Below are 27,451 nucleotides of genomic sequence, written 5' to 3' on the forward strand. Positions count from 1 at the left end.
AGAGTCAGAACCAGACACGGAGAAGCTGCATTAAGCTTTTATGCTCCTTTATGCTCCACCGAGGGCCCGGTGGCGCCAGTGTCCGGCAGCCTCGCCTCTGTCAGTGCGTCCCAGGGCGGCTGTGGCTACAATGTAGCTGCCATCACCAGTGTGTGAATGGGTGTGTGAATGGGTGGATGACAGGTTGTGTAAAGCGCTTTGGGGTTCTTAGGGACTAGAAAAGCGCTATACAAATACAGGCCATTTATATCTGGAACAAACTCCCAGAAAGCCTCAGATCAGCTGAAACACTCAGTTTATTTAAATCCAGGTTGAAGACTCACCTGTTCTCAGCTGCATTTGAATAAAACAGCAAATCCGCACTTTTAAGCTTAAATTTTAAATTTAAATTTTAACTACTGATTTTATCTACTGTTCTGATTTTATCTACTGTTTTTTTAAATCAATTTTAAATCGTGCTTTTTATTTGTTTTTGTTTTTTAATGTCTCTGTAAAGCACTTTGAATCACCTTGTTGTTTAATTGTGCTATATAAATAAACTTGCTTTGCCTTGCCTTATTGTATATGCACCTGATTGTTGTTGGAACACTTTAAAGTATTTGTACAGATAATACCTGAGTTTACTTTTGCTTCATTTCATGTAAAGCTTGTATAGATTTGGTGTTTGGAAAGATCTTGGACATGAACAGTTTCTCTAAGTTCTAAAAATGATTCATTAAACATGTTTGTGGCTTTCACAGTAAAAATCAGACTTTTCTACTGTCAGCTGGGAGGACTTCAGTGAGCCTCCAAACATGGCTGCTGCTTAGTTTTCCACACATCTGTACACATCTGTATGTTTCAGCTTTGTCCTTCAGTCACAACATGGTTCATCTTCATCTTAACTTCCTGCTTCTATCATGGTTAAAGCTGATGAATCCTGTGGACATCAAACACTGATGGTGTTACTGGAGCTGAGTGAAGTTTGATGGCTTTATTATCCACATTGTGACACATGGCAGCTGTCAGAGCAGAACACAGGAAGTCAGCAGGTGTGTTTCAATTCAGCCTCTGCTTCCTCTGAAGGTCCATGACATCACAGCGAGGCCACGAAGGCCGTCCAGACTCCCAGGCTCCCACAAACGTGTCCTTCTTCTCCCTGGATTTGAATGACAGGTGGGCCCACCCTATCCCAAGATGCATTGCAGCATAGTGGTGGAATATATATTACGGTCCAGAGCTGGAGCAGCGCTCTCTCTGAGTCTCTGAGGCTGTTTTCTGTTTGAGTCTGGCTTCAGTCTAATTTAGCAGCTGTGACATCAGAGATTGTAGGGGAGGAACAGCCACGCCCACAGGTGAGTTTCCCACCCAGAAACAGAGTGTGGACATCACCTCTGTCTGCGCTGTGTTGGTCACAAGCTTTGTTCTGGGCTTTTAAGTGGAGGCTGGAGCTTGTGAGTGATGGAGGCTGAGAGCTGTGTTTGCACATGCTCAGTGTGACAGGATGTTGGCTGCTGTGTTTGCACATGCTCAGTGTGACAGGATGGTGGCTGCTGTGAAAGCTGAATGCTCTCTGGTAGTGATGATATACATTAGGATGACTGTGCTAGCTCTCTGTCAGAGTACCAGGGCCTCACTTTGACCACATGACTCTCAGTACACAGCATGATGTGCGCTGTAAACAGGAAGCAGAGGAGCAGGTCTGAGGTAAACCTCTGAGGGGTCAAACTGAGACTGAGCTCCAGATGTTTCCACATGTTTCTGCTCTGCGTGTGTTTGATGATTATTTCAGTATAGATGATGGAATATGACCAGTCTGATGTCAGCCTGCTTCTCTGACAGCGCCTCGCCTCTCTGTGCTGCCCCCTGCTGGCTCTGATCATAACTGACTGAGTCCTTGCTGCCACTTTATTAGGTACAGCTTGCTAACATAGGCTCAGACCTGCTTTGCCTTCAGAGCTGCTTTAAATCTTCATGGCTCAGATTCAGCGAGGTGCTGGAAACATCCCTCAGAGTCATGTGATCAGTAAAGTGCATCCACATAAACAGGATATATAATAATAATAATAATAATAATAATAATAATAATAATAATAATAATAATCAAATGCTGATTTTTTTCAGCCCTTTATCTGGGTGCTGATCCAGCTGTGTGTGTTTGTGATGACATTAAATAAATGTCAGACTTACAGCTCCTGCTTTACTGCATTAAAGTGATAAGATGAGTTCAGCACTTTGACATGGAAGCAGGAAATGACAAATGTAGCACAGCAGCAGCGTTTAACACGTCTGAGCTGGAAACAGGAACTCTGCTATGATCATCATTCATATAACAACTTCCAGCTTTTGGTGCTCGGCTACAGTTTGGATGGATTTGCATTTAAAGATGCAAAGAGACTGAAGTGGATAGGGTCAGGAGGTCAAAGGTCAGAGCTCCTGTGGGTCTGAGGGCGGCCTCATGCTGGAGAAGGATGAAGGAGTCTGAGCTGAGCCAGTGTTGGACATGAACACATCAGCACTGCTGTCAGTGAGCCTAACGACAGCCGTTAGCATCATTTCCTGTCACTGTGGTGGTTACAGTGACATCATGCAGTTTGTGCTTTGACCTCCAGAGGGCGACAAATCAGCACAGACAGAGAGCTCCAATCAAACTTTGCTGCCATCAGGAATAATTCTTCAAATATAATCATCAGTGTTTGAGCAGTTATGATATCAGGGACAATCTAGACATGTGACAATACTGAACATGTCACATGACACACATCATGTGATCCACTCTCAGTCTGCACTTTCATTCATGACTTCAACAGGTTGAAATGAGCTTTGAACAAACATCCGTTTAGTGCTGAAATATTCAAACGCTGCAGGAAGAAGAACAACAAAGTGATGCATGATGTTTGTGCTTCAAACAGGAAAACCGAAATAAATCACGACCTGCCAACAATCTGGGAGTTTCTGAGGTGCACCTGAACGCAGCACACAGTGTTTCGATGCTCGTGAGTGTCCTCAAACGCCTCTCTGGGTGTTTCCGTCCTTCTCAAAGTTTACTTTCACTTTCCTGAGCTTCGTGGAGTGGACCTTGTTGTTGGTGTGTATGTTTGAAGAAACTGTAAGTTTGCTTTGTTTCCTCCTTTAACAGTTTGTGTTTAGGAACTTTACTGTTTGTTCAGCTCATGTTGGATTTCTTCACACAACAAACTGTGTTTGTATTTCCGGTCTCTCCATTAAAGTCAGTGTGTAACGTTTTTCAACGAGGTCGAATGTGTCCGCCATTTTCTCTAAGTGTGTGTGATCAGATAAAACACGCTGAATGTTGCCTGAGCTCGACCGGAGAGCTCCGGGACTTTTTATTCGCAGGGACAGCAGCAGACGGAGAGCGGACATCATAAACGAATGTTTTGTTTACATGTGTGTTAGGTATAGATTCAACTTGTTCTTCAAAAAAGAAGAAGAAGAAAGTGGAGACATCAACTGTTGGCTCTGCTCCAACCCTCCTGAGCTGAGCTTCAGGTTTAAACCCGCCTCCTTCCAGGAAGCAGCTCACCTGTGTGTCCGTGTTTAGTGTCCGGGTGTGGCGTGGAGCCTGTAGTTGGTGTGTGAAGAAACTCTAAGTTTGCTTTGTTTCCTTCTTTAGCATTATAACAGGACGTGGGGCATTTCTATTTACATAACATAAATCAGATCAGTGAATTAGGGTGCAAATCAAATAAACTACTGATGTATGTTAGTCTTTATATGGCTCTGTTAAATAGCATGTTGTTATTGTTGATACTTACAAAGGTCAGCTGTGCTGCATGGGGTTACTAGTTTTGTTTGTTTGAACTTTTATGAAGTATCCTTGGCTAAAGCACCCAACATCATAAAAAAGCTTGTTTCCCTCCTCATGAGTATGATGTCACATAGAGGAGGGAGCTGCTTGTGTTCTTTTTTCTTGGGTTTAACCCCAATAAGCAGCTCCCTCCACATTATAAGTCCTTCTGTATCTAATGTCTGCATATGATTCCTCATCTTCAAGCATGAGTATTTAAACTCTGACAGTTTTGCTTTGCTGTATCAAAATCCCAGGACCAAAAACATGTGAGGCTCAGCTTTGAGGTCCAAAGGGAGATCACATCTATATGAAGGCTAACATCATTTTTGACTTAAGTTAACTGAAATAACTGTTAAAAGTTTGCTCACACACCATCAACATCAAACACACAAAAATTCAAAAGACGCTAAAGCGTGTTCTTCAAGTCAGAGAGCTGCTCAACATGTTTTCATGTTAGTGTCTCTAGGACTTGATAAAAAAAAGCCCTGATTGAATTCACTACCCAGGTTAAGTGGAATGAGTGGAATATTTCCCAAACAGAGAAATCCAATAACAAAAGATAAGATCAGTTTCTTTTTTCTATCGTCTCTTTTCTTATGGTAGATTTATTTCTCTGAATCTCCACAGCAGCAGGTGGAGGAGATGATCATAGATTCTGTTTATAGAACCAAACTCAGTGGAAAGGCCAGACTTTAAGGATAATTTAAAACACTTTCAGACATCAGTATATGTAGCCACTAAAGCTGGTAGGTCTGAATTTCCCACGAGAAAGTTCTTTCATATAAAAGGAAAAAGGAGGAGGTGAGCACTCAGGGCACAGAGACCCCCCCCCCAGCACACATGATGGAAAGGAGGATTTCAGTTGATGTGCACATGAATGATTTGTGTTTCCTCTGCAGGTAGAAAGTGTGTGTGAGCTGAGCAGCATGGATCAGTGTGAGGACAGAGAGGAGGGAGCCCCTCCCTCTAAAAGCACTCTGTGTGGGGAACATGAGAGCCAGACCAAAGCTCAGAGGTGAGACGACCATCTCTAACTGTCCATGACTCTTCTCCATGTCACAGCTCAGCACTCACATCACTGCTCCATCATTATTCACAGGGACCAACGGGGAACTAAATGCAAACATGAACCTGGACCCAGCTCTGTCTCCTTAAAGAGTGACCGGTCTAAAGCTGACATTATTGATTTTAAAGTCCAGCCTGTGTCTGCTGCAGAGAGGTGAGCTGTTAGTAACATGAACTCTTTGATTTAACTGCTTGATGTTGTTGGACATAAACTGTAGTGCAAACACTTCACTGCTCCATCATTATTCACAGGAACCAACGGGGAACTAAATGCAAACATGAACCTGGACCCAGCTCTGTCTCCTTAAAGAGTGACCGGTCTAAAGCTGACATTATTGATTTTAAAGTCCAGCCTCTGTCTGCTGCAGTGAGGTGAGCTGTGAACTCTTTGATTTAACTGCTTGATGTTGTTGGATATAAACTGCAGTGCAAACACGTCATTCCCTCAATCCCCTTTAAACTGTCTCTTAAAAACAAGCCTTTGGGTTCTAAACAACTGAAAATCGCCTTAAGCAAACCAGAAGTAAAACATATTAAAAAAAAATTTGGTCTTCTCCAAAGTGGTTAATGTAGTTGTTTGGGATCCGGCTGAGGAACCTTCACATTACAAATTTTAATACTGCATGAATTACTGGAAATAAAATGCCACAACAGAATGAAATATTTGCTTTGTGAAGAAACACCAGTGAAATAAAGTCATTAATTTTAAATCAGGCACGTGTCCTCCTGCAGAGAGGTAATGTGTGTGTAAATGTTGCTGTGACTCAGTGTTTGTGAATAAATCTCCATCATGTTTAATGTCAGCTCAGCTCTTTTTCACACACATTTCTATGTTCATATGTGAAGCGGTGTGTGTTGGACTGTTTCAAAAAACACAGCAATCAGAATGTACAGAATGGATGTTCTAGGAGGTGTTTCTGTTGCACACACACCCATCATGGTCAAGTGCATCGAGTGGTTCATTATGAGGCATATTAAGGCCCTGCTACCACCATCTTGGACTCATTGCAGTTTGCCTATTGCCCAAACTGGTCAACAGACGAGGCCATTGCCACCACCCTACATTTTGCTCTCAGCCACTTGGACAATAAGGACACATGTGTGAATGCTGTTCATAAACTTCAGTTCAGCATTCAACACAGTCGTTCCTCAGCACCTGATTGGAAAACTGAGCCTGCTGGGTCTGAACACCTACCGTAACTGGATCCTAGACTTTCTGATGGAGAGGCCTCAGACAGTCCAGATCGGTAACAGCATTTCCAACACCACCACACTGAGCAATGGAGCCCCTAAGGGCTCAGCTCAACCCACTGCCGTTCACTCAGCTGACTCACAACTGTGCAGCAATGCACGGTTCAAACTACATCATCAAGTTTTCCGATGACACGACTGTGGTGGGTCTCGTCAGCATATAGAGAGGAGGTGCAATAGTTAACGGACTTGGCAAATAATTTACAGCCAAAGTATTCACTCACTGTGTCTCTACTGTTTCATTAGCTTAGCTTAGCTCGTAGCCGACTCGTTAGCACCACGGCTTCTTCACCAGTTCCTCCTGCACTTTCTTGCTCATTGTGTCAGATGTTTAGTTACTCCTCGGCCTCCTTTAGCAGTAATGATACTTGTAACAAATGTAGCATATTTGCAGCTCTGGAGGCCAGGATTACTGAATTGGAGACTTGGTTCCCCCCCGATACACCCGTAGCTAGCCAGGCCCCTGTAGCAGGCCCCTGTGCAGCCGAAGATGGCGTAGGCCCCGCTACCTGTTCCCCGGCAGACCCCAAGCAGCTGGGGAAAGAGGGCGGCTGGGTCACGGTGAGGAGGAAGCATAGTCCTAAACAGAAGCCATTTGACCACACGAACAGTGACCTGGAACTGGAAACCTCAAATCACAGGCCGAGGGGGCGGTGTGGCAGCAATTTTTCACACCAGCCTATGTATAAACCTTACACAGAGTTTCTGTCTGATTTCTCAGACCTTTTATCTGATTTAGTGCTCAGCTCAGATAAAGTAATTATTGTGGGTGATTTTAACATCCATGTAGATGCTAAAAATGACAGCCTCAACATGGCATATAATTTTTTCATTAGACTCAATTGAAGTATCTCAAAATGTAAAAGAACCCACCCACCACTTTAATCACACTCTAGATCTTGTTTTAACATATGGCATAGAAACTGAACATTTAACAGTGTTTCCTGAAAACCCTCTCCTGTCTGATCATTTCCTGATAACATTTACATTTACAATAATTGATTACACAGCGGTGGAGAGTAGACTTTATCAAAGTAGATGTCTTTCTGAAAGCACTGTAACTAAGTTTAAGAATATAATCCACCCACTGTTATCATCTCCAATGCCCTGTACCAACACACAGCAGAGCAGCTACCCGAACGCTACCCCAACAGAGGTCGATTATCTTGTTAATAATTTCACCTCCTCACTACGTACGACTCTGGATACTGTAGCTCCTGTGAAAACTAAGGTCTCTAATCAGAAGTACCTGACTCCGTGGTATAATTCTCAAACACGTACCCTAAAGCAGATGACTCGTAATCTGGAGAGGAAATGGCGTGTCACAAATTTAGAGGATCATCATTTAGCCTGGAGAAATAGTTTGCTGCTTTATAAGAAAGCCCTCCGCAAAGCCAGAACATCTTACTATTCATCACTGATTGAAGAAAATAAGAACAACCCCAGGTTTCTCTTCAGCTCTGTAGCCAGGCTGACAAACAGTCAGAGCTCTTTTGAGCCAACCATCCCTTTAACGTTAACTAGTAATGACTTCATGAACTTCTTCACAAATAAAATTTTTATCATTAGAGAAAAAATTACCAATAATCATCCCACAGATGTAATATTATCTACAGCTACTCTTAGTACCATTGATGTTAAGTTAGACTCTTTTTCTCCAATTGATCTTTCTGAGTTAACTTCAATAATTACTTCCTCCAAACCATCAACGTGTCTTTTAGACCCCATTCCTACAAAACTGCTCAAAGAAGTCCTGCCATTAATTAATTCTTCAATCTTTTTTTGTAAGTATGTTTATTGAGATGTTTTGATATAAGGAAAAAAGAAAGACACAAAAAAAACAGACAACATAACAACAAGGGCTAAAACACACAAATAAGACAAAATATTACACTGCAACGACAAAAATACTACTTCAACATCAGTTGAAGTAGTATTACTAGTAAAATTACTATTGTAAATTATTCAAAATTACTTCAACTGGCAATAAACAGAAATAAAACACTAAGGTGGTAGGCCGAGTTATTGGTGATCGATCAAACAGGACTTTGCTTTAATACATGGTCTAAAAATGGCTGCCACACATCAAAGAAATTACTAAGTTTGTCCGCTAATGTGTACCTAATTCTCTCCATATGTAGTAGAGCACTCAGTTCTGTTTGCCACATTTTGAATTGAGGTACAATATCCGACTTCCAGAGAGTCAAGATATTTTTCTTAGCAATTACCATTCCGAACAAAACTGCAGTTTGTGCAGCAGGGCTGAGGTGTAAAAGGGAAGAGGAAGTTCCAAACAATGCAATTATTGGGTCCGGCTCTAATGTGCAATTATAAATACCAGAAAAATATTTTAAAATGTCCAACCAATAGTTAAGCAATTTGGGACAAGTCCAAAATAAATGAGTGAGAGAGCCTTCTCCAAGTTTACAACGATCATATATCACAAATCCTGTGCAGTTTAGTTTTTGAATAATGAAGTCTGTGAAGCACTTTGAATTGAATTAACTGATGCCTTACATTTATAGAGCAAGAATGGATCCTACACAGACTCCTCTCCCACACCTCATCTCCTATTTGCAAACCAAGCTCCTCCTCCCATGCCATCTTCAAAAAGTCAGATTCAAAATTTAAATACTCAGAAAAAGCTTTCACAAAACCAGAAACCAACTTTTTAGAATCCGGGGAGCTCAGAAGAGTGTAAAAATTGACCCCTCTTCCGGAAGAGATGGAAAATTAAGAGTACTCTGACGAACATAGTTTCTTATCTGTAAATAATGAAAGAAATGTGATGCGGGGAGAGAGAACTTGTTCTGCAACTGGGTAAATGATGCAAACTGCCTGTCAATAAATAAGTCTTTGACAGTAATAATACCTTTCTGTGTCCAGACCTCAAAAGAGGCGTCTAAACATGAGGGTGGAAATGCATGATTACAATATATTGGAGTATGGATCGAAGTATCTGGTAGAGCACAACCTTTTTTGTTCTGACTAAAGATTTTAACGCAGTTCGAAACTATAAAATTATTGACCTTGGTTCGTGGATTAGAGGATGAAAAAAGAAGAGCAGGGAGGGAACTATTCTCAACCCCACCACTCTCTATGACCACCCAAGGTGCGGTATCGGCAGACATGACCTTTTTGTACCCTTCCTGCCAGTAAACAAGAGTTCTAGCATTTGCAGCCCAATAATAAAACTGAAACAGTGGCAGAGCAAATCCACCCTTAAGTTTAGACTTACAGTACATAGATGAACTTTTGATATCCTGTGAGTTTTAAAGCCCCAAACAAATGGTAATACTACTGAGTCGATCACTTTAAAAAATTGCTTATTCAAAAAAATAGGTAAATTTAAAAATAAATATAGAAATTTAGGAAGGGAAACCATTTTAATTACGTTAATGCGACCTACCATGGGAATAGGTAGAGCCCTCCATTTCTCAATGTCCTTTTTCAATTTTTCAACTTGTTTAAGATAATTCAACTTAAACATCGATTTAGGAACCTTAGGCAAAATAACACCCAAGTATTTCAATCTGTCTGTAATTTTAAAAGGCAAAACTTTCAAAATTGCAGTTAAAGCCACAAACTCACTCTTCTGCCAATTAATTGTATAACCTGAGATTTCCCCAAATGACCTCACCACATCTAAAAGTACAGGAACAGATTGCTCAGGATTTGACAAGAACAAAACAACATCATCCGCATATAAAGAAATGTAGTGCTTGATATTCCCCAATCGGACAGGGTCAATAGAGGGCTCATTCCTAATGGCTACTGCAAGAGGTTCAATAGAAATTGCGAAGAGCAAAGGGCTCAAAGGGCAGCCTTGTCGTGTCCCGTGGTGTAAAAAAAGAAAAGGCGCTGATCTATCTTGGTTAATAAGAATGGAAGAAGAGGGGTGTCTATATATCATATCAACCCATGATATAAACTGTTCGCCTAAACCAAACTTCTCCAGTACCGAAGCATATAGGCCCACTCGACCTGGTCAAACGCCTTTTCAGCATCTAAGCTCAGTACTGCGATCTTGGAAGCTCCCTAGTGCCTATGATACATAGTGTTCATCAACATTCGAACATTAAAGAAGAAAAACCTCTGGGGGACAAACCCAGTTTGATCCGGATGGATAATTCATCCAACATGTCCATTTAATCTGTTTGCCAAAATTTTAGTGAAAATTTTCATATCCAAATTCAACAAAGCAATAGGTCGATAAGAGGGACATTCTGTTTCATCCTTTCCTTCTTTCAATAACAAAGAAATATTAGCTTCATATAGCGTACGGGGAAATCTTTGAGTATGGAAAGAATGCTTAAACATTCTCAATAAAAGCAGGGCCAGCTTTTCAGAGTATTTTTTATACAGTTCAATGCCAAACCCATCTGGGCCTTGGGACTTTCCATTGGGGAATTACTTAATAGCTTTCGAAACTTCTTCAATAGTAATATCTGAGTTTAAAGCCTCTCGTGCAACGTCATTCATTTTCAGGAGATCCAGCTTCCCTAACCAATCAGTAATATTGCCCCATGATTTCGACATATAGAGCTCTTCATAATATTCTCTAAATCGCTCATTAATAGCTTTAGGGCTAATTAAAATTTCGCCTGATCTTGATTAAATTTTGTGTATAGCCCTACTGGCCTGTAGGCCTCTTAGCTGCCGAGAAAGAAGCTTATGGGGCTTATCTCCAAACTGAAAATGCTTCTGTCTGATCCTAAATAGCTGATCTGTTACTTGACTAGATAAAATTGTGTTATACTCAAACTTCCTTTTAATTATGTCTTGGAAAAAAAGAGGGACAAGAGGAGGCCTTGTGGTCCTGTTCTGTGTTAATTCAGCTTCTATTTCGAACAGGCGTTTCCAGCGTTCTTTTTTTTTAACGAAGATTCAAAAGAAATAATTTCTCCTCGCATTACCACTTTAAATGTTCCCCATAAAATCGAATCAGAAATGTTTATCATTAGCTTCCAAGAAATCTGATATTTTAGTTGTCATAAATTGGCAAAAGGATGTCTCACACAGGAGTGACGGGTGAAAACGCCAGTAACCCTGTTGTTTCGTACCACAGAAGTCCAGGACTAAAGAGGTTGGAGAGTGATCCCAGATCAATATGTTATGATAAGTTGAGCATACAACTTTAGACATAAATTTAGAATCAAGCAAAAAATAATCTATTCTGGAGTACGATTTGTGCACTTATGAAAAATAAGAGTAATCTCTAATCTCTTAATGCTTCAATCTTAAATATGATCAACCTATCTCTAATAATCGGCTATGTACCACAGGCCTTCAATCTGGCTGTAGTTAAACCTTTACTCAAAAAGCATCTCTAGACCCAGCAGTCTTAGCTAATTATAGGCCAATCTCCAACCTTCCTTTCATGTCAAAAATCCTTGAAAGAGTAGTTGTCAAACAGCTAACAGATCATCTGCAGAGGAATGGCTTATTTGAAGAGTTTCAGTCAGGTTTCAGAGCTCAGCACAGCACAGAAACAGCTTTAGTGAAGGTTACAAATGATCTTCTTATGGCCTCTCACAATTATACATGCTTCCCTTAGCCTGAAACGCTCGCCTGATATTGACACTTAAGTATGGGTCTGTTGATTGATTTAACTGACTGGCTTCAAGTTCCACACCACATGGCCGCTGGACCTGCTAACCGGTCCTTCCTCGCTAGACTGCTATTACAATCACTGTCTTGCAAGCTCCATGACCTGGATGACTGAGAAACTACACAGAGAGTTATGTAGTTTCCAAGGAGTCAGGTATGGATGGCTAACTCTGTGCCTTAATCCTGGCAGGTTAGAAAACACTAATGACACATGTCATCTGTGTCATTACAGTTAAGATAATTAGACCATTGGAAATATTACAAAAGATTTACCAGTCTTTATTCTTGTAAGAGCTCCAGGTATTTAGTGGTGTAAGCTGTTTTTTTTCCTTTTCCATTTCTCTTCTTTTTTCTTTTTCTTGTTTTTGCCAGCAGCATTAAGATGGTGTTTTCTGAGAGCCAAAACTCAGCATTTTCAAATATTGATCTTTCTCCTGTGTTGAACTAATTCTTCATGATTCCTCCACAGAGTGGACCAGCAGAGCTCAGAGGTTCCCAGAAGTCAGTCTACCCAGCAGCATCAAACACAGCTGGACTCCATATTTATGGTCTGTACATGTTCAACATCTATTCTATTCAGTCATTTCTCAAAAAGAATGGCTATTTATACTTCAAACATATTGCAAGTATTAGTTTTTCGTAGTATTAATTGAAAGATAAGACAAGTTAGAAGCACAACTAAACACTGTTTCAAATAAACAATGAGCTTTAGCAGCTGGGCTGGTCAAAAAGATGTGTTTGTAATTTTATCTATACCCATGACCACCTTGACACATATTGCTACAGACAGGTCCTTTAATTTTTGGCTGTCATGGTAGTGTCTAATAAACTATGAAAGCTGGATAAATGATTGGAAAACTTTAGAAAAAGTTATTTATCATATTATTATAGCATTTATTCCACTCTAAACAATGCAAAGTTGAGTTATCTGATCTCAGAATTTGATTTATTTTTTCTTTTTTTAAACATTCCAATTTAACAACCTCCCTTGAACATACTGACTACAATTACCATGATGTAGCAATATTCACTCTGTTTCCAGAATCAAAATATGCTGTGGACTGCAACAGAAATATGATTATGACAACACCTTCATATCTCCTGGCTATTTCTGTCTGTTGTTCCTGGTCTCCCTCTGTTCATTGTTCCTCTCTTCTTCCACTGCACCACCAGTTGAGGTTGTAATGTAACATATTAATTGACACAATACTCTATTCCAGCTACTGCAGGACAACATCATCACTTTTGTGAAGAATGAACTGAAGAAGATTCAAAAAGTTGTCAGTCCAGATTATCTGAAATACTTGGAAGGTCAGAGAACGGTTGAAGAGAAAGTGGGTGAGGACGAGGAGCAGAGGAATAGCAGCAGAGAGGCATTTGTGAAGATCACATTGGACTTTTTAAGGAGAATGAAGCAGGATGAACTAGCTGACCTTCTGCACAAGAGTAAGAGGATTTCTATAAAGATTTAAGCTGCTGGTTGAACAGGTTGTTTACTAATGTCTAACCCTAAAGTGATAGTCAAACATAAATATAAAAATTCTGGACTGATATTTGTTGTCTATTCTGCTGTACAATGATGCGAATGTTGTTGTGATTTGGCGCTATATAAATAAAATTGAATTGAATTATTCTTTCTTTTAGGAACTTCTAATAGAGACGTCTATTGGAGTGAGTGTAAACTTAAATCTACACTGAAGAAGAAGTTCCAGTGTGTATTTGAGGGGATCGCTAAAGCAGGAAACCCAACCCTATTGAATCACATCTACACAGAGCTCTACATCACAGAGGGAGGGACTGCAGAGGTCAATGATGAACATGAGGTCAGACAGATTGAAATGGCCTTCAGGAAACCAGACAGAGCAGAGACAAAAATCAGACAAGAAGACATCTTTAAAGGCTCACCTGGAAGAGATGAACCAATCAGAACAGTGCTGACAAAGGGAGTGGCTGGCATTGGGAAAACAGTCTTAACACAGAAATACAGCCTGGACTGGGCTGAAGACAAAGCCAACCAGGACATCCAGTTCATATTTCCATTCACTTTCAGAGAGCTGAATGTGCTGAAAGAGGAAAAGTTCAGCTTGGTGGAACTTGTTCATCACTTCTTTACTGAAACCAAAGAAGCAGAAATCTGCAGCTTTGAAGACTTCCAGGTTGTGTTCATCTTTGATGGTCTGGATGAGTGTCGACTTCCTCTGGACTTCCACAAAACTACAATCCTAACTGACCCTAGAAAGTCCACCTCAGTGGATGTGCTGCTGATAAACCTCATCAGGGGCAAGCTGCTTCCCTCCGCTCGCGTCTGGATAACCACAAGACCTGCAGCAGCCAATCAGATCCCTCCAGAGTGTGTTGGTATGGTGACAGAAATCAGAGGGTTTGCTGACCCACAGAAAGAGGAGTACTTCAGGAAGAGATTCAGAGATAAGAAGGAGGCAAGCAGGATCATCTCCCACATTAAGACATCACGAAGCCTCCACATCATGTGCCACATCCCAGTCTTCTGCTGGATCACTGCTACAGTTCTGGAGGATGTGCTGGAAACCAGAGAGGGAGGACAGCTGCCCAAGACCGTGACTGAGATGTACATCCACTTCCTGGTGGTTCAGGCCAAAGTGAAGAAGATCAAATATGATGGAGGAGCTGAGACAGATCCACACTGGAGTCCAGAGAGCAGGAAGATGATTGAGTCTCTGGGAAAACTGGCTTTTGATCAGCTGCAGAAAGGAAACCTGATCTTCTATGAATCAGACCTGACAGAGTGTGTCATTGATATCAGAGCGGCCTCAGTGTACTCCGGGGTATTCACACAGATCTTTAAAGAGGAGAGTGGACTGTACCAGAAAAGACTGTTCTCCTTCATCCATCTGAGTGTGCAGGAGTTTCTGGCTGCTCTTCATGTCCATCTGACCTTCATCAACTCTGGAGTCAATCTGCTGGAAGAACAGCAAACAACCTCCCAGACACGTGAAACAAGAGAATCTGCAGAGACACACTTCTACCAGAGTTCTGTGGACAAGGCCTTACGGAGTCCAAGTGGACACCTGGACTTGCTCGTCCGCTTCCTCCTTGGTCTTTCACTGCAGACCAATCAGACTCTCCTACAAGGTTTGCTGACAAAGACAGGAAATAGTTCACAGAACAATCAGGAAACTGTCCAGTACATTAAGAAGAAGATCAATGACAGTCTGTCTGTAGAGCAAAGTATCAGTCTGTTCCACTGTCTGAATGAACTGAATGATCGTTCTCTAGTGGAGGAGATCCAACAGTCCCTGAGTTCAGGAAGTCTCTCCACAGACAAACTGTCTCCTGCTCAGTGGTCAGCTCTGGTCTTCATCTTACTGTCATCAGAAAAAGATCTGGATGTGTTTGACCTGAAGAAATACTCTGCTTCAGAGGAGGCTTTTCTGAGGCTGCTGCCAGTGGTCAACATCGCCAACAAAGCTCTGTAAGTAAATATGTACTCATTTTAAAGACTTTTGTAACAAAATGATACAGGGAGTGCAGAATTATTAGGCAAGTTGTATTTTTGAGGAATAATTTTATTATTGAACAACAACCATGTTCTCAATGAACCCAAAAAACTCATTAATATCAAAGCTGAATGTTTTTGGAAGTAGTTTTTAGTTTGTTTTTAGTTTTAGCTATTTTAGGGGGATATCTGTGTGTGCAGGTGACTATTACTGTGCATAATTATTAGGCAACTTAACAAAAACAAATATATACCCATTTCAATTATTTATTTTTACCAGTGAAACCAATATAACATCTCCACATTCACAAATATACATTTCTGACATTCACTCTCTGAGTATTGCACACCTTGTGCTTTTGGGCACTCCAGTGATGTTGCAGCTCTGAAATATGGCCAAACTGGTGGCAAGTGGCATCTTGGCAGCTGCACGCTTGACTTTTCTCAGTTCATGGGCAGTTATTTTGCGCCTTGGTTTTTCCACACGCTTCTTGCGACCCTGTTGGCTATTTTGAATGAAACGCTTGATTGTTCGATGATCACGCTTCAGAAGCTTTGCGATTTTGAGACTGCTGCATCCCTCTGCAAGATATCTCACTATTTTTGACTTTTCTGAGCCTGTCAAGTCCTTCTTTTGACCCATTTTGCCAAAGGAAAGGACGTTGCCTAATAATTATGCACACCTGATATAGGGTGTTGATGTCATTAGACCACACCCCTTCTCATTACAGAGATGCACATCACCTAATATGCTTAATTGGTAGTAGGCTTTCGAGCCTATACAGCTTGGAGTAAGACAACATGCATGAAGAGGATGATGTGGACAAAATACTCATTTGCCTAATGATTCTGCACTCCCTGTATGAAGTGTATTTCTCTTGTCTACATGAAACAATAAAACTATTTTCAATAATAATTGTTTCAGACTAAGTGGCTGCAACCTCTCAGAGAGAAGCTGTGCGGCTCTGTCCTCAATTCTGACCTCCCCGTCCTCTAGTCTGATGGAGCTGGACCTGAGTAACAATGATCTGCGAGATTTGGGAGCGAAACTTCTGTCTGCAGGACTGGAGAGTCCATATTGTACACTGGAAACTCTCAGGTTAGAACTCAGACAGTCAAGCAGTCATTTACCCTTCAGAAATCAAAAGTGTAACTGGCTATTTTTCACTAACTGTAATGTGACCTTTCTATTCTTTTACATTAAAAGAAAATGTCTCGTTTGTTGGCATTCTATTCAACACAACCTCACGTTTAAATTGGCAGTTTCTTTGTTTTTTTCATTTTGACGTACTGCCTTAACACAACCTAAAATCTCACAAAAAACACTTAAAAACAATGTTTTTTATTTTTATTTTTTAGCATTAAATCACCAACATGTTTAAGAAATCATTTAAAACTTTAGCCGCTAATATTAACTAGAGCAAAAATGTACTGCTATTGAGTATAGTTTACCTTTCTTTCACTAGAGGAAGCCAAACGCACCATGACTGTAGTTTGCCATTCATACCACTAGATGGACTGTAGTTTCATATTCATTTCAATAGGACCAAAATTTGTGCAGAAATTTCATATATAAAAAGTATAAAGGGTTATAACCATCAAAAGTCATAGAACACCATTTGCGATCAAGCCAGACGAAACTATATAACATATTTTAATATCCCTCCGACAGAAGACAGAGACGATATGTTATCTGGTTACCGGGTGTTTTTTTATTTTTTTATTTATAAGAACAGTAACACAGGCTACCGTGGACCGTAGCCAATGCCAAAACTACAAGGGAAAAAATGTGCTCCCCTGAATCAAAACAAAAGTTTTTACAGAACCCCCGATAGAACCATGCCCAGAAAGCGACGCAACATGTGCCGAGTTTGTGACACTGGAAAGTCCACAACGGCCTGAACTTTTTCAGTCACGGGCCATACCTGCCCTTGTCCCACTTGCTTGCCCAAATAGGTAATAGTAGCCTTCCCGAACTCACATTTAGAAAGGTTGAGCGTGAGGGAGGCATCGTTGAACCGCCCAAACACCTCAGAAAGTGTTGCGAGATGTTCAGGCCACAAGGTAAAATAGACAACCACGTCGTCCAAGTATGCCTCGCACTTAGACACTCCACACAGCACCTGCCGCATAAGGCGTTGAAACGTTGCGGGCACATTACGTAACCCGAAAGGCATCACTGTATATTGGAGGAAGTGATCGGGCGTTACAAACGCAGAGATCTCCAAAGCCCTAGGTGTTAATGGAACCTGCCAGTACCCCTTTAATAGGTCCAGCTTTGTAACATACTGAGCAGAACCAACACGATCGAGGCAATCTTCCATCCGCGGGAGCGTAAACGAGTCTGGTTTGGTAACCGCATTCACTTTCTGGAAATATTGTCCGCTATCGCTACCAGAATACAAGGCGAGCTCCACGCGTCATGACTGGAAATAGCAAGGCCATGCTCAATGAGATATTCAACTTCCTACTGCATCAAGCTCCGCTTTGTGGTGTTTACACGATAAGCGTGCTGTTTTATCGGCCTGTCAGTTTCCACCGTGATGTCGTGACACAGGACAGATGTTTGCCTACGGTAGTCAGAAAACAAAGGTTGATGAGCTTTCACTAACGCAAGGACATCCCTATGAGCAGGGGGTGGCAAATGAGAGCGGGAGGACTCCAAAGTGGCCAACATCTCGCAATTCCAATCTCCGAGCCCCCAGTATACAGCCACTTTTTTCCATCAAACCATCGTCTTGTGGGTGGTACTCTGTGGTGCCCAGAGCAAATTACATCACCGGTGGCGAGCTCTTTGGACACATAACATTTGAGCATATTAACATGACACACTTGCAACTTTCGCTTCCGATCAGGCGTTTTAATGACATAGTTAGTATCACTTATTTTCCGATCCACCTCATAAGGACCAGAAAATTGAGCTCGAATGCTAGACACAGTCACTGGAAGCAAAACCAGCACCTTCTCCCCCGGGGCAAAATTCTGAACCACGGATTTCTTGTCAAAACGTGCTTTCATAATGCCCTGGGCTCGCCTCAAGTGGTCGCGGGCCAACTGCACGAGAGAGACATTCCTTAAAAGCACACACATAATCCAACACATTATCCTCCACCCGATGCGATTCGGACAATAATTTCTCTTTAAGTAATTGCAACGGCCTGTGTACCGTGTGTCCAAAAACAAGATCAGCTGGGCTGACACGGAGGAATTCCTGCTTGGCTTCTCGAACGGTAAACAACAATAAGAGAAGCTAACTCAGAGGAGCGATTGCTTACGTAGCCCCCAAAAACATAACTAAACAACAATCACTTACCTCCCTGACTAACTAAACATGAGAAAACTGTACCCAACTGAAAAGGCGATCCACTCGAACTTCCTCATGACTTGCAGAGCAACACAGGGCATGTCGCAGCCCCAGCTGGTTGGGGTAAAACCGAGGATGGATGATTGCCGTCCTCAACCGCGCCGTCTTATACTCCTGGTGTACCATCTTCGGGATCCACCACTCCTGGAGGCGCACATGCACACTCACATTTACATGTCATAATCCCAGCCCACGACGGCAGCCGTAACAGCAGTGTGTGTGACATTCCATCATTGTCCAACTGTTCTGACACACACACCAAACAAACAAACAAAAAATGTCTAAATTGCACACTACCTACTAACTGTGTAAATTCTCTGTTATGACTGGTTTTCCTTGGTCTATAAAAAAAAAAATATTACAATATTACATATCAGAATTTGATGAAATTGTCTATTTCTTCTTAAACAAATAAAACAAGAAATCTCACAAAGTTTTCTTCAGGTGTTTGAGGGTGCATGGAATTTATCCAACAAGTCTACATGTATCTTGTGGACTTGGCATTTGACTATCATTCATTTGTTTGTGACAAATAAAATTTGAATTTGAATGGGTATTTTATCCATAAAAATAATTGAAAATAAGCCTTTAGTGAAGTTTTAACAAATGTATTGGTTTTTTTGTGTGTGTTTATATAGTCTATCAGGCTGTCTGATCACAGAGGAAGGCTGTACTTCTCTGGCTTCAGCTTTGAGCTCCAACCCCTCCCATCTGAGAGAGCTGGACCTGAGCTACAATCATCCAGGGGACTCAGTCCAGAGTTTGTTGGCTGGACTGAAGGATCCACATTGGAGACTAGACACTCTCAGGTATGGAGAGAATGTCTGATAGAGGAGGAAAAGTTGAAAACATCTGCTGTGTCCTACATTCAGTTCCTGATTGTTTCATGCAGATGTCACAAATGAAGGGAAGTGCTTGCTCATTACAGACAATCTAAGGAGCTTGAAAAGAGCAACTGGGCTTTTTCTTGCAGACATTTCATATGAGAAGCTTCTTCAGTTCTAAAATAAAATTTTGGAGAGACTTAGGTATTTAATTTAATTTAAAATTTGGTTATCCCTAAAAAGGGTCGTTGACCCATTATTAATTATGTGCCTCATCACATGAGCCAAGGTAAGAAATAGATAGAAATGTTCAGCTGAGTCTTTCCCTGTAAAGGTAGCGGCCATCTCTGTCCCACATCTTGGGTAGCACTGCTCTGTTCTGTCAGGGTCCCATGTATGGGGTGGGCTATGTTGTCCAACAGGGATGACATCTTAGCCACCATTCTCCTTTCTCCATTCTTACTCACCACCTCCACTGGGTCTAGAGGGCATCCTAGAACAGAGCTGGCCCTCTGGATCAGGCTGTTCAGTCTCTTCCTGTCACCAGTAGAGATGCTGCCGCCCTAGCAGACCACACCGTAAAAGATGGCTGAGGCCACCACAGAGTCATAGGTCTTCAGGAGTGGGCCCTTCACTCCGAAAGACCTCAGTCTCCACAGCAGGTACAGCCTGATCTCCCCTCTTCTGTAGAGGGTTTTTAAATTGTGAGTCCAGTCAAGTTTATTGTTCAGATGTACACCAAGGTACCACAGCCTCAAAATGTCCATACCTTGGATGTTTAGTGGTTGAAGTAGAGGATGTTTTTGGTTGTGGAAGTCTACCATCAGCTCCTTGGTTTTTCTTGTGTTGATCTGGAGGTAGTTCTGCTGGCACCAGTCCTCAAAGTCACTGGGTGAGGTGTTCCGGAACATGCCCAGAACACCTTACCCAGGAAGCGCCCAGGATGCATTCTTGTCAGATGCCTAAACCACTTCAGCTGGCTCCTTTCAATGTGGAGGAGAAGCAGCTCTACTCTGAGCCCCTCCCAGATGGCTGAATTTCCCTACCCTCTCCTATCTCTAAGGGAGAGACCAGCCACTGTTCGGAGGAAGCTCATTTCCACTGCTTGTATCTGTGATCTTGTTCTTTTCGTCACTACCCACAGCATGTGACCATAGGTGAGGGTAGGGACGTAGATCAGACAGGTAAATTGAGAGCTTCACTTTTGCGCTCATCTCTCTCTTCACCACGACGGACTGGTGCAGCGGCTGCAGCATCAATCCGTCTGTCGATCTCCAGCTCCCTTCTCCCATTACTCACAAACAAGACCCCGAGATACTTAAACTCCTCCATTTGGGGTAGGAACTCGTCCCCGACCCAGAGTGGGCACTCCATCCTTTTCTGGCTGAGAACCGTGGCCTCGGATTTCGAGGTGCTGATCCTCATTCCCACTGCTTCACACACGGCTGTGAACCGTTCCAGAGTGAGCTGGAGGCCATCAACCGATGAAGCCAACAGAACCACATCATCCACAAAAAGCAGAGATGAGATTCTTAGACCACCTACGTGAAAGACCTCCGCCACTTGGCTGCGCCTAGAAATCCTGTTCATAAAAATTAAGAACAGAATTGGTGACAAAGGGCAGCTCTGGCGGAGCTTATCCCCCACAGGGAACAAGTCCGAATTATTGCCGGCAATGTGAACCGAGCTCTTAATGGTTGTATAGGGATCAAATAGCCCGTAGCAATGGGCCAGACACCCCATACTCCCATAGCACCTTCCACAGGACACCCCGAGGGACATGGTCGAATGCCTTCTCCAAGTCCACAAAACACATGTAGACTGGTTGGGCAAACTCCCATGCCCCCTCAAGTATCCTTGAGAGGATAAAGAGCTGGTCCAGTGTTCCGCAACCAGGACGAAAACCGCATTGTTCCTCCTGTATCCGAGGTTCGACTAGCGGACGAACTCTCCTTTCCAGCACCCTTGTATAGACTTTCCCAGGGAGGCTGAGGAGTGTGATTCCCAATGTAGTTGGAACACACCCTCCAGTCCCCCTTTTTAAAAATGGGGACCACCACCCTGGTCTGCCAGTTCAGGGGTACTGCCCCTGATCTCCACGCAACATTGTAGAGGCGTGTCAACCAGGACAGCCCTACAACATCCCGAGCCTTCATGAACTCGGGGAGGACATCATCCACACCAAGGGCTCTGCCACCAAGGAGTTGTTTAACTGCCTCAGTGACTTCGCCCCCGTAAATTGGCGGGTCATCCCCCTCATCCCCAGACTCTGCTCCCTCCTTGGAAGACGTGTCAGTGGGATTAAGGAGGTCGTCCAAGTATTCCTTCCACCGTCCGACTATTTTCTCAGTCGAAGTCAGCAGCGCTCCACCAACACTATCCACAATACTGGTAGACGCCTGACAGTTTACCAGAATCTCTTTGAGGCAGTCCAAAAGTCTTTTTCCATGGCCTCTCCGAACTCCTCCCACACCCAAATTTTTGCTTCAGCCACTGCCTCAGCCACAATCCACTTTGACTGTCGGTACCTGTCAGCTGCCTCCAAAGTCCCACAGGCTAACCAAGCCTGACAGGATTCCTTCTTCAGCCTTGTGGCTCCCTTCACCTCTTGTGTCCACCATTTGGTTTGGGGAATACCACCACGACAGGCACCAACCACCTTGCGGCTGCAACTCAATGCTGCAGCTTTGGCAATGGAGATGCTGAACATGGTCCATTAGGACTCAATGTCCCCAGTCTCCCTCTGGATGCTGTTGAAGCTCTGCCGGAGGTGTGTGTTGAAGATTTCACGGACTGGGGCCTCTGGGAGGCGTTCCCAGCACACCCTCACTACATGTTTAGGCGCACTGGGTCTGTCCAGCGTCCTCCCCAGCTCAGCCCCTCTCTTTACCTGAGTGTCCAGAACATATGGTCGCAGGTCTGGTGATACGATTACAAAATCAATCATCGACCTGTGGCCTAGAGGGTCCTGGTGCCACATGCACTTATGGACACTTTTATGTTCGAACAACGAGTTTGCTATGGCCAAATTGTGATTTGCACAGAAGTCCAATAAGAAAACACCACTTGGGTTCAGATCAGGGAGGCCGTTCCTCCCAATCACGCCCCTCCAGGTCTCGCTGTCATTACTCACGTGAGCATTGAAGTCTCCCAGTAGGAAAACAGAGTCTTCAGGTGGAGCACCCCACCCAGGGACTCCAAGAAGGCTGGGTACTCTGAACTGCAACTCGGCGCATAAGTGCAGATGACAATCAGGACTTGTTCCCTGAACCTAAGGCGCAGAGAACAAACCCTCTCATCCACCGGGAAGAACCCCAATGTACAGGCAGCAAGCCGAGGGGATAGTAGCATACACACCCCAGCCCGCCAGACTGAGACAGAGTCCACCCCCTCTCCAGGAGACTGGTTCCAGAGCCCAAGCCATGCGTAGAGGTGAACCCGACTATATCTAGCCGGTACCTCTCAACCTCATGCACTAACTCAGGCTCATTCCCCACGAGAGAGGTGACATTCCATGTCCCAATTGCCAATTTTGGTAGCCGGGGATCGGTCCGCCAGGGCATCTGCTCCTGGCTGTCTCCCGGCACACAATGCACCCGACCCCTACGGCACCTCATGCGGGTGGTGGGCCTGCAGGAGGATGGGCCCATGTCCCCTCTTCTGGCTGTGGGCCTCAGTAACCCTATCCGGGGCAGGATAAACTGTTGTCTCAATGTTTTCCTCATAAGTGTATTCGTGAAAATGTTGCACTGTTCCTTTATCAGTGTCTAACAGTATGTATATGAGAGCCATGTAATGTCCAGTTGTGTATGCTGAAAGAGACTGTGCTGGTCTGACACCCCCCCCCCCCCCCCCCCCCCCTCCTTTCAGGGTGGAGCCTGCTGGAGTCCAGTGGTTGAGACCAGGTCTGAGGAAATGTAAGTGGGTTTTTAATGTGATTCATGAAAACAAAGCAGCACACATTCAACCATCTTCAAACTGTCACATCACTCATTTACATCTCTGATGTCAGGAGTCAATCAATGAACAGATGATCAATAACTGCAGCTGGATTGTGTTTGTTCTCTCCATCAGATTCCTGTCAACTCACAGTCGACGCAAACACAGTACACACAAAACTCCAACTGTCTGACAACAACAGGAAGGTGGCACATGTGGAGGAGGTTCAGTCATTTCCTGATCATCCAGACAGATTTGATTACTGGCCTCAGCTGCTGTGTAAAAATGGTCTGACTGGTCGCTGTTACTGGGAGGTCGAGTGGAAAGGAGGGGTTTATATGTCAGTGAGTTACAGAAGAATCAGAAGGAAAGGAGACAGTAAAGATTGTTGGTTTGGTTACAATGATCAGTCCTGGAGCCTGATCTGCTACGATGATGGTCCTCATTCTGTCTGGCACAATAGCAGAGGAACATCCATCTCCTCCTCCATCTCTGTCTCTAACAGAGTAGCGGTGTATGTGGACGTTCCTGCCGGCACTCTGTCCTTCTACAGAGTCTCCTCTGACAATCTGATTCATATTCACACCTTTAGCACCACATTCACTGAAACTCTTTATCCTGGGTTTAGATTCAGGTATCTTGGTTCCTCAGTGTCCCTGTGCTGAGCTGAGTTTAAAGTAGGGCTGCTCAATTAATCGAATTTTAATCTCGATTACGATCTGGGCTTTCAACGATCATTAAAAATGACTGAGCCAATAGCCCCTCCCTCCCGCTTTACTCTCGCGCTGCTCCGTGTGGAAAATCGAGCGCACCTCCCTGCATTTCGAACACGCGTCACAACAATTAAGAGCAGCGGTCTCCAACCTTTTTTGCGTCACGGACCGGTTTATGCCCGACGATATTGTCATAGACCGGCCTTTAAGGTGTCGCGGATAAATACAACAAAATAAAACTAGTACCGGTACCGAAAAAAAGAAAATTTATTCCTAACACACGTGAAAAGACCAAGGAAAACCGAGTAAATGATAAAAATGATAACAAAATAACGCTGAAAACCGATAAAAACCCTGAAAACTATACATTTCACGCCTGAGCCTCAACTCTCGCGGCCCGGTACCAAACGATTCACGTACCGGTCCGAGGCCCGGGGGTTGGGGACCGCTAATTAAGCGGACCCGAGGGAAGCTCGGAAAGCTAAGCCGAAGTTATTTGGAGAGGAGAGTGACTGCCATTGGTTGAAAGGAGAGGTTAAAAAAACTTCAGTGGTGTGGAAACATTATGGGTTTGAGGGGTCAGACGTGGATCAAGTAGACACAGTGTGTAAACTTTGCTACAGTGTCTTAGCTGCACCACAGAGCAACACTGCAAAGTTCACTAAACACAGATGTTTACATTTTTCATTTATTTTTATTTTGCAAACATTTGCACTGTTATCAGTATTTGCACTATTTTATATTATTTTTTGACAATCTTTAAAGTCATTATTCAACACGTTGTTATTGTTAAATAAATATCGTCAAATAATTGAGATCTCAATGTCAGTGAAAATAATCGTGATTATCATTTTTGCCATAATCGAGCAGCCCTAGTTTAAAGAGTGTCCTCCTGTTAGAGAAACTCTCTGACTGTTGAACAGATAGTTCAACTCTGTACATGTCTCTCTTTCACTCAGAAACACGTTTTCAGATTCATGGATTCAATCAGTTGATGTTTGAAACTGTTCTGAATGATTCCTTGTAAACTTCTTCCTCTTCAGTCCTTTAAAGATGGAAGCTCCCATTATTACAGGATCCACATGTTGTTTTTCTGTCTTTTTACACTCAAAGTTTCAGAGTGAATATCAATATGTTGTTTTTCTCTGAAGCTCAGTTCACAACCAGCTCCTCTGCATTTTCAACAAGTCTGAGCTCATTAAAATGAATCCAAATGTTTGATTTCTCTTTCTTAATGGGATGTTTCCAAACTCTCCACATCTTTTACTCATTTTTGGAAGCTCATCATTTCAAAATGTTTCAGCCATATAAGCTGAAAATATTGGCTCAATTGTTTTGAATGCAGTTCAAGCAGAATATGATTGTATTGTACTGAGGGATCATAATGCATGCGGCTTATCTAATAAACAGCAGACGCTGATTATTTGAAACTAGTCTTGTGTTTTTCCCATTTAGAACAAGAACATGGTGCAGGATGTTGGTAACAGCTTCGTTATCAAACTCTTAGAAACATGTAAATATCTGTGTTTAGCACTGCGTATGTTGTGTATCACTTTAGTTTGTATGAAACATGAAAAATATCACAAAGGGTCCTGGTGAAGAATGTGCTGGAATTTGGTGACAGAGATGCTCTGTATCTCATTGTACAACTGTATAGTGACAATAAAGGCATTCTATTCTATTCATTCTATTCTTTGACGTCAAACTTTTAGAAGCCGTTTCATTGTTTATCATGCAGCTCTAGTTTGATAAAACGCTGCATCAAAAACACAGGAAATAATGTCACATGTTTATTTCCACAAAGCAGAATGAGTCTATTGCTGACAATAAGTGATGTACAAACAGAGTGAGCATTTCTGAGCCCCCCAAAATAAACTGAGAAGTTCACTAAATGAAAAATGGACTGTGAGCTCAGTTCCTTCATCATTAGTATGTATTATATATGTCTATGTATTTTATTACTATAATATATATCAGGTACCACTGCTGCTAGTTTCAATCATTGTGCAAATGTGCTGTTTATAAGGTTGGAAACCTGCAGTCAGCTAAGACTGAAGAAGTCACCTGGATCAGTGACCAAACGTTTCTCCCACTGAAAACGTCCAGATGAGCAGAATCAACCTTTTGGGATCAGCCAGCAATGCAGCTGTCAGGGTTGCTGGGTCATTGACCCAGTGATTTCAGTTTGTTCATGTTCAGTTTATTTTGCCACATCAATGTTGTTCTCACTTCCTGTTTTTCCCGTATCAGCTCGTCTCTCATGTCGTTAGCCAGATTATGTTCAGCTGTGTACTCACCGGTCTCTCATTATCATCCGCATCAGTCTGTGTATTTAAGTCCTCAGTTTCCTCCAGTTCTTTGTTGTGTCATTGATGTTGATGTTGTCTCTCCGCATGTATGTTCAGTTCAGTCACCCAGTCAGTCATTTCAGTTCATGTTCTGTTCATCCAGCCTACCTACAATAAAACACCATTAACACCATTATCCTGCACCGTGAGTCCAGCGTTTGGGTCATGTCTTCCTCACCTCCACACACGACATGCCTGACAGAATGACACGACCCGTGAGCGGCAGGAGGCAGAGCTCTCCTTGTGGGCAGAAAAGCTTAAGGAGAGACAGACGCCCGTCATTAGATTTACTGCAGAAACTGGATCAAACTGGATCCAACTGGAGCTCTTGTTGGGATCCAGGGTGCAGCACGTCTGTGCTGAGCAGAATGAATAAAGCCAATAAGATGTCTCTGTATGAGGAGGCGGGGTCACAGGAGGTTCACAGAAACTCTGCAGCAGCATCATCAGCTCACATGGAAACTTTGATGATTCACTTCTGTGGTGTTTTTACAGAAACACGTCACAAAATTAGCTCCGCCTGTTTTGTGTGTGAGCTTTGAGTTTCTTGTCTTCATCCTGGATGCTTGTGTTGCTGTTTTTACACACAGCAGATATTTCCTGGTTGCTTCCTTGATGATCACATGAAGCTTTCTGAAGCTTGGATTGAAAACGCTTCATTACTCAAAGCTTTCCAACACAGGCCTCTGTGCTGCCATCTAGTGGAAAAACATATGAAGTGCAGCGTGAAGCTACATTTATTTATAACATACTATAACCCATATAACTATATGTATAGTGTATTATGTAGGTTTTAGAACTGAGAGGTAAATTGCTGATGGCCTGGTTTTTATTTATGTTCCCCATGGTTCACCAGCTCTCACACAACACCAATGATCCACGTCCTTATAAACCTCCGAATCAGGTCCTGAAGCAGTGACGTCCTGAGTGAAGACCTCACTGATCACATGACTCTGGTCACCTGGACTCAGTGTTTCTGAAGCAGTGTGCTGGGTTTTTACAAATCCGTGGCTGCTGCCTGATGTTGGGCTGCCTGATGATGAGAGGAAGACGACTCACTCGCTCTTCTTCA

At 42.8% G+C, this 27,451-nt stretch overlaps 2 protein-coding genes and 1 long non-coding RNA gene across 10 annotated transcripts in view; 2 read left to right on the forward strand and 1 right to left on the reverse strand.

The window, feature by feature from the left end:
- The window catches only part of LOC146672933 (uncharacterized), a 405,352-nt gene that overhangs the window by 148,211 nt on the left and 229,690 nt on the right, over nt 1-27,451 (reverse strand). The gene's annotated exons all lie outside the window — the stretch shown is intronic.
- LOC146672937 (uncharacterized) overlaps nt 1-27,451 on the forward strand; it is a 339,553-nt gene that overhangs the window by 108,923 nt on the left and 203,179 nt on the right. The gene's annotated exons all lie outside the window — the stretch shown is intronic.
- LOC146672945 (protein NLRC3-like) lies at nt 2,956-26,509 on the forward strand. 8 transcript variants are annotated; one of them, XM_085401404.1, is made up of 12 exons: nt 2,962-3,088; nt 3,397-3,571; nt 4,690-4,805; nt 4,890-5,009; nt 5,108-5,227; nt 12,186-12,264; nt 12,937-13,162; nt 13,361-15,167; nt 16,117-16,290; nt 19,194-19,364; nt 23,250-23,296; nt 23,454-26,508. In XM_085401404.1, the coding sequence occupies exons 3-12, from the start codon at nt 4,717-4,719 to the stop codon at nt 23,981-23,983; spliced, it is 3,363 nt and encodes a 1,120-aa protein (XP_085257530.1). In that variant the 5' UTR covers nt 2,962-3,088; nt 3,397-3,571; nt 4,690-4,716; the 3' UTR covers nt 23,984-26,508. The 8 variants fall into 8 exon arrangements, with proteins under 8 accessions (XP_085257529.1, XP_085257535.1, XP_085257530.1 ...); XM_085401407.1 differs by having other exon boundaries at nt 3,397-3,489; XM_085401403.1 differs by lacking the exon at nt 3,397-3,571 and having other exon boundaries at nt 2,956-3,088.

This window comes from Rhamphochromis longiceps, linkage group LG3, assembly GCF_057381845.1.
Source record: "Rhamphochromis longiceps isolate RC_006_pf linkage group LG3, R_longiceps_female_GT1.1, whole genome shotgun sequence".
Classification (NCBI taxonomy): domain Eukaryota; kingdom Metazoa; phylum Chordata; class Actinopteri; order Cichliformes; family Cichlidae; genus Rhamphochromis; species Rhamphochromis longiceps.

Excerpts from the sequence above, each read along its gene's own strand:
- LOC146672945 (XM_085401403.1), top strand. Across the intron at positions 4,806-4,889 it reads AGCCAGACCAAAGCTCAGAG|GGACCAACGGGGAACTAAAT; the intron begins GTGAGACGACCA and ends CATTATTCACAG. Across the intron at positions 5,228-12,185 it reads CCTCTGTCTGCTGCAGTGAG|AGTGGACCAGCAGAGCTCAG; the intron begins GTGAGCTGTGAA and ends ATTCCTCCACAG.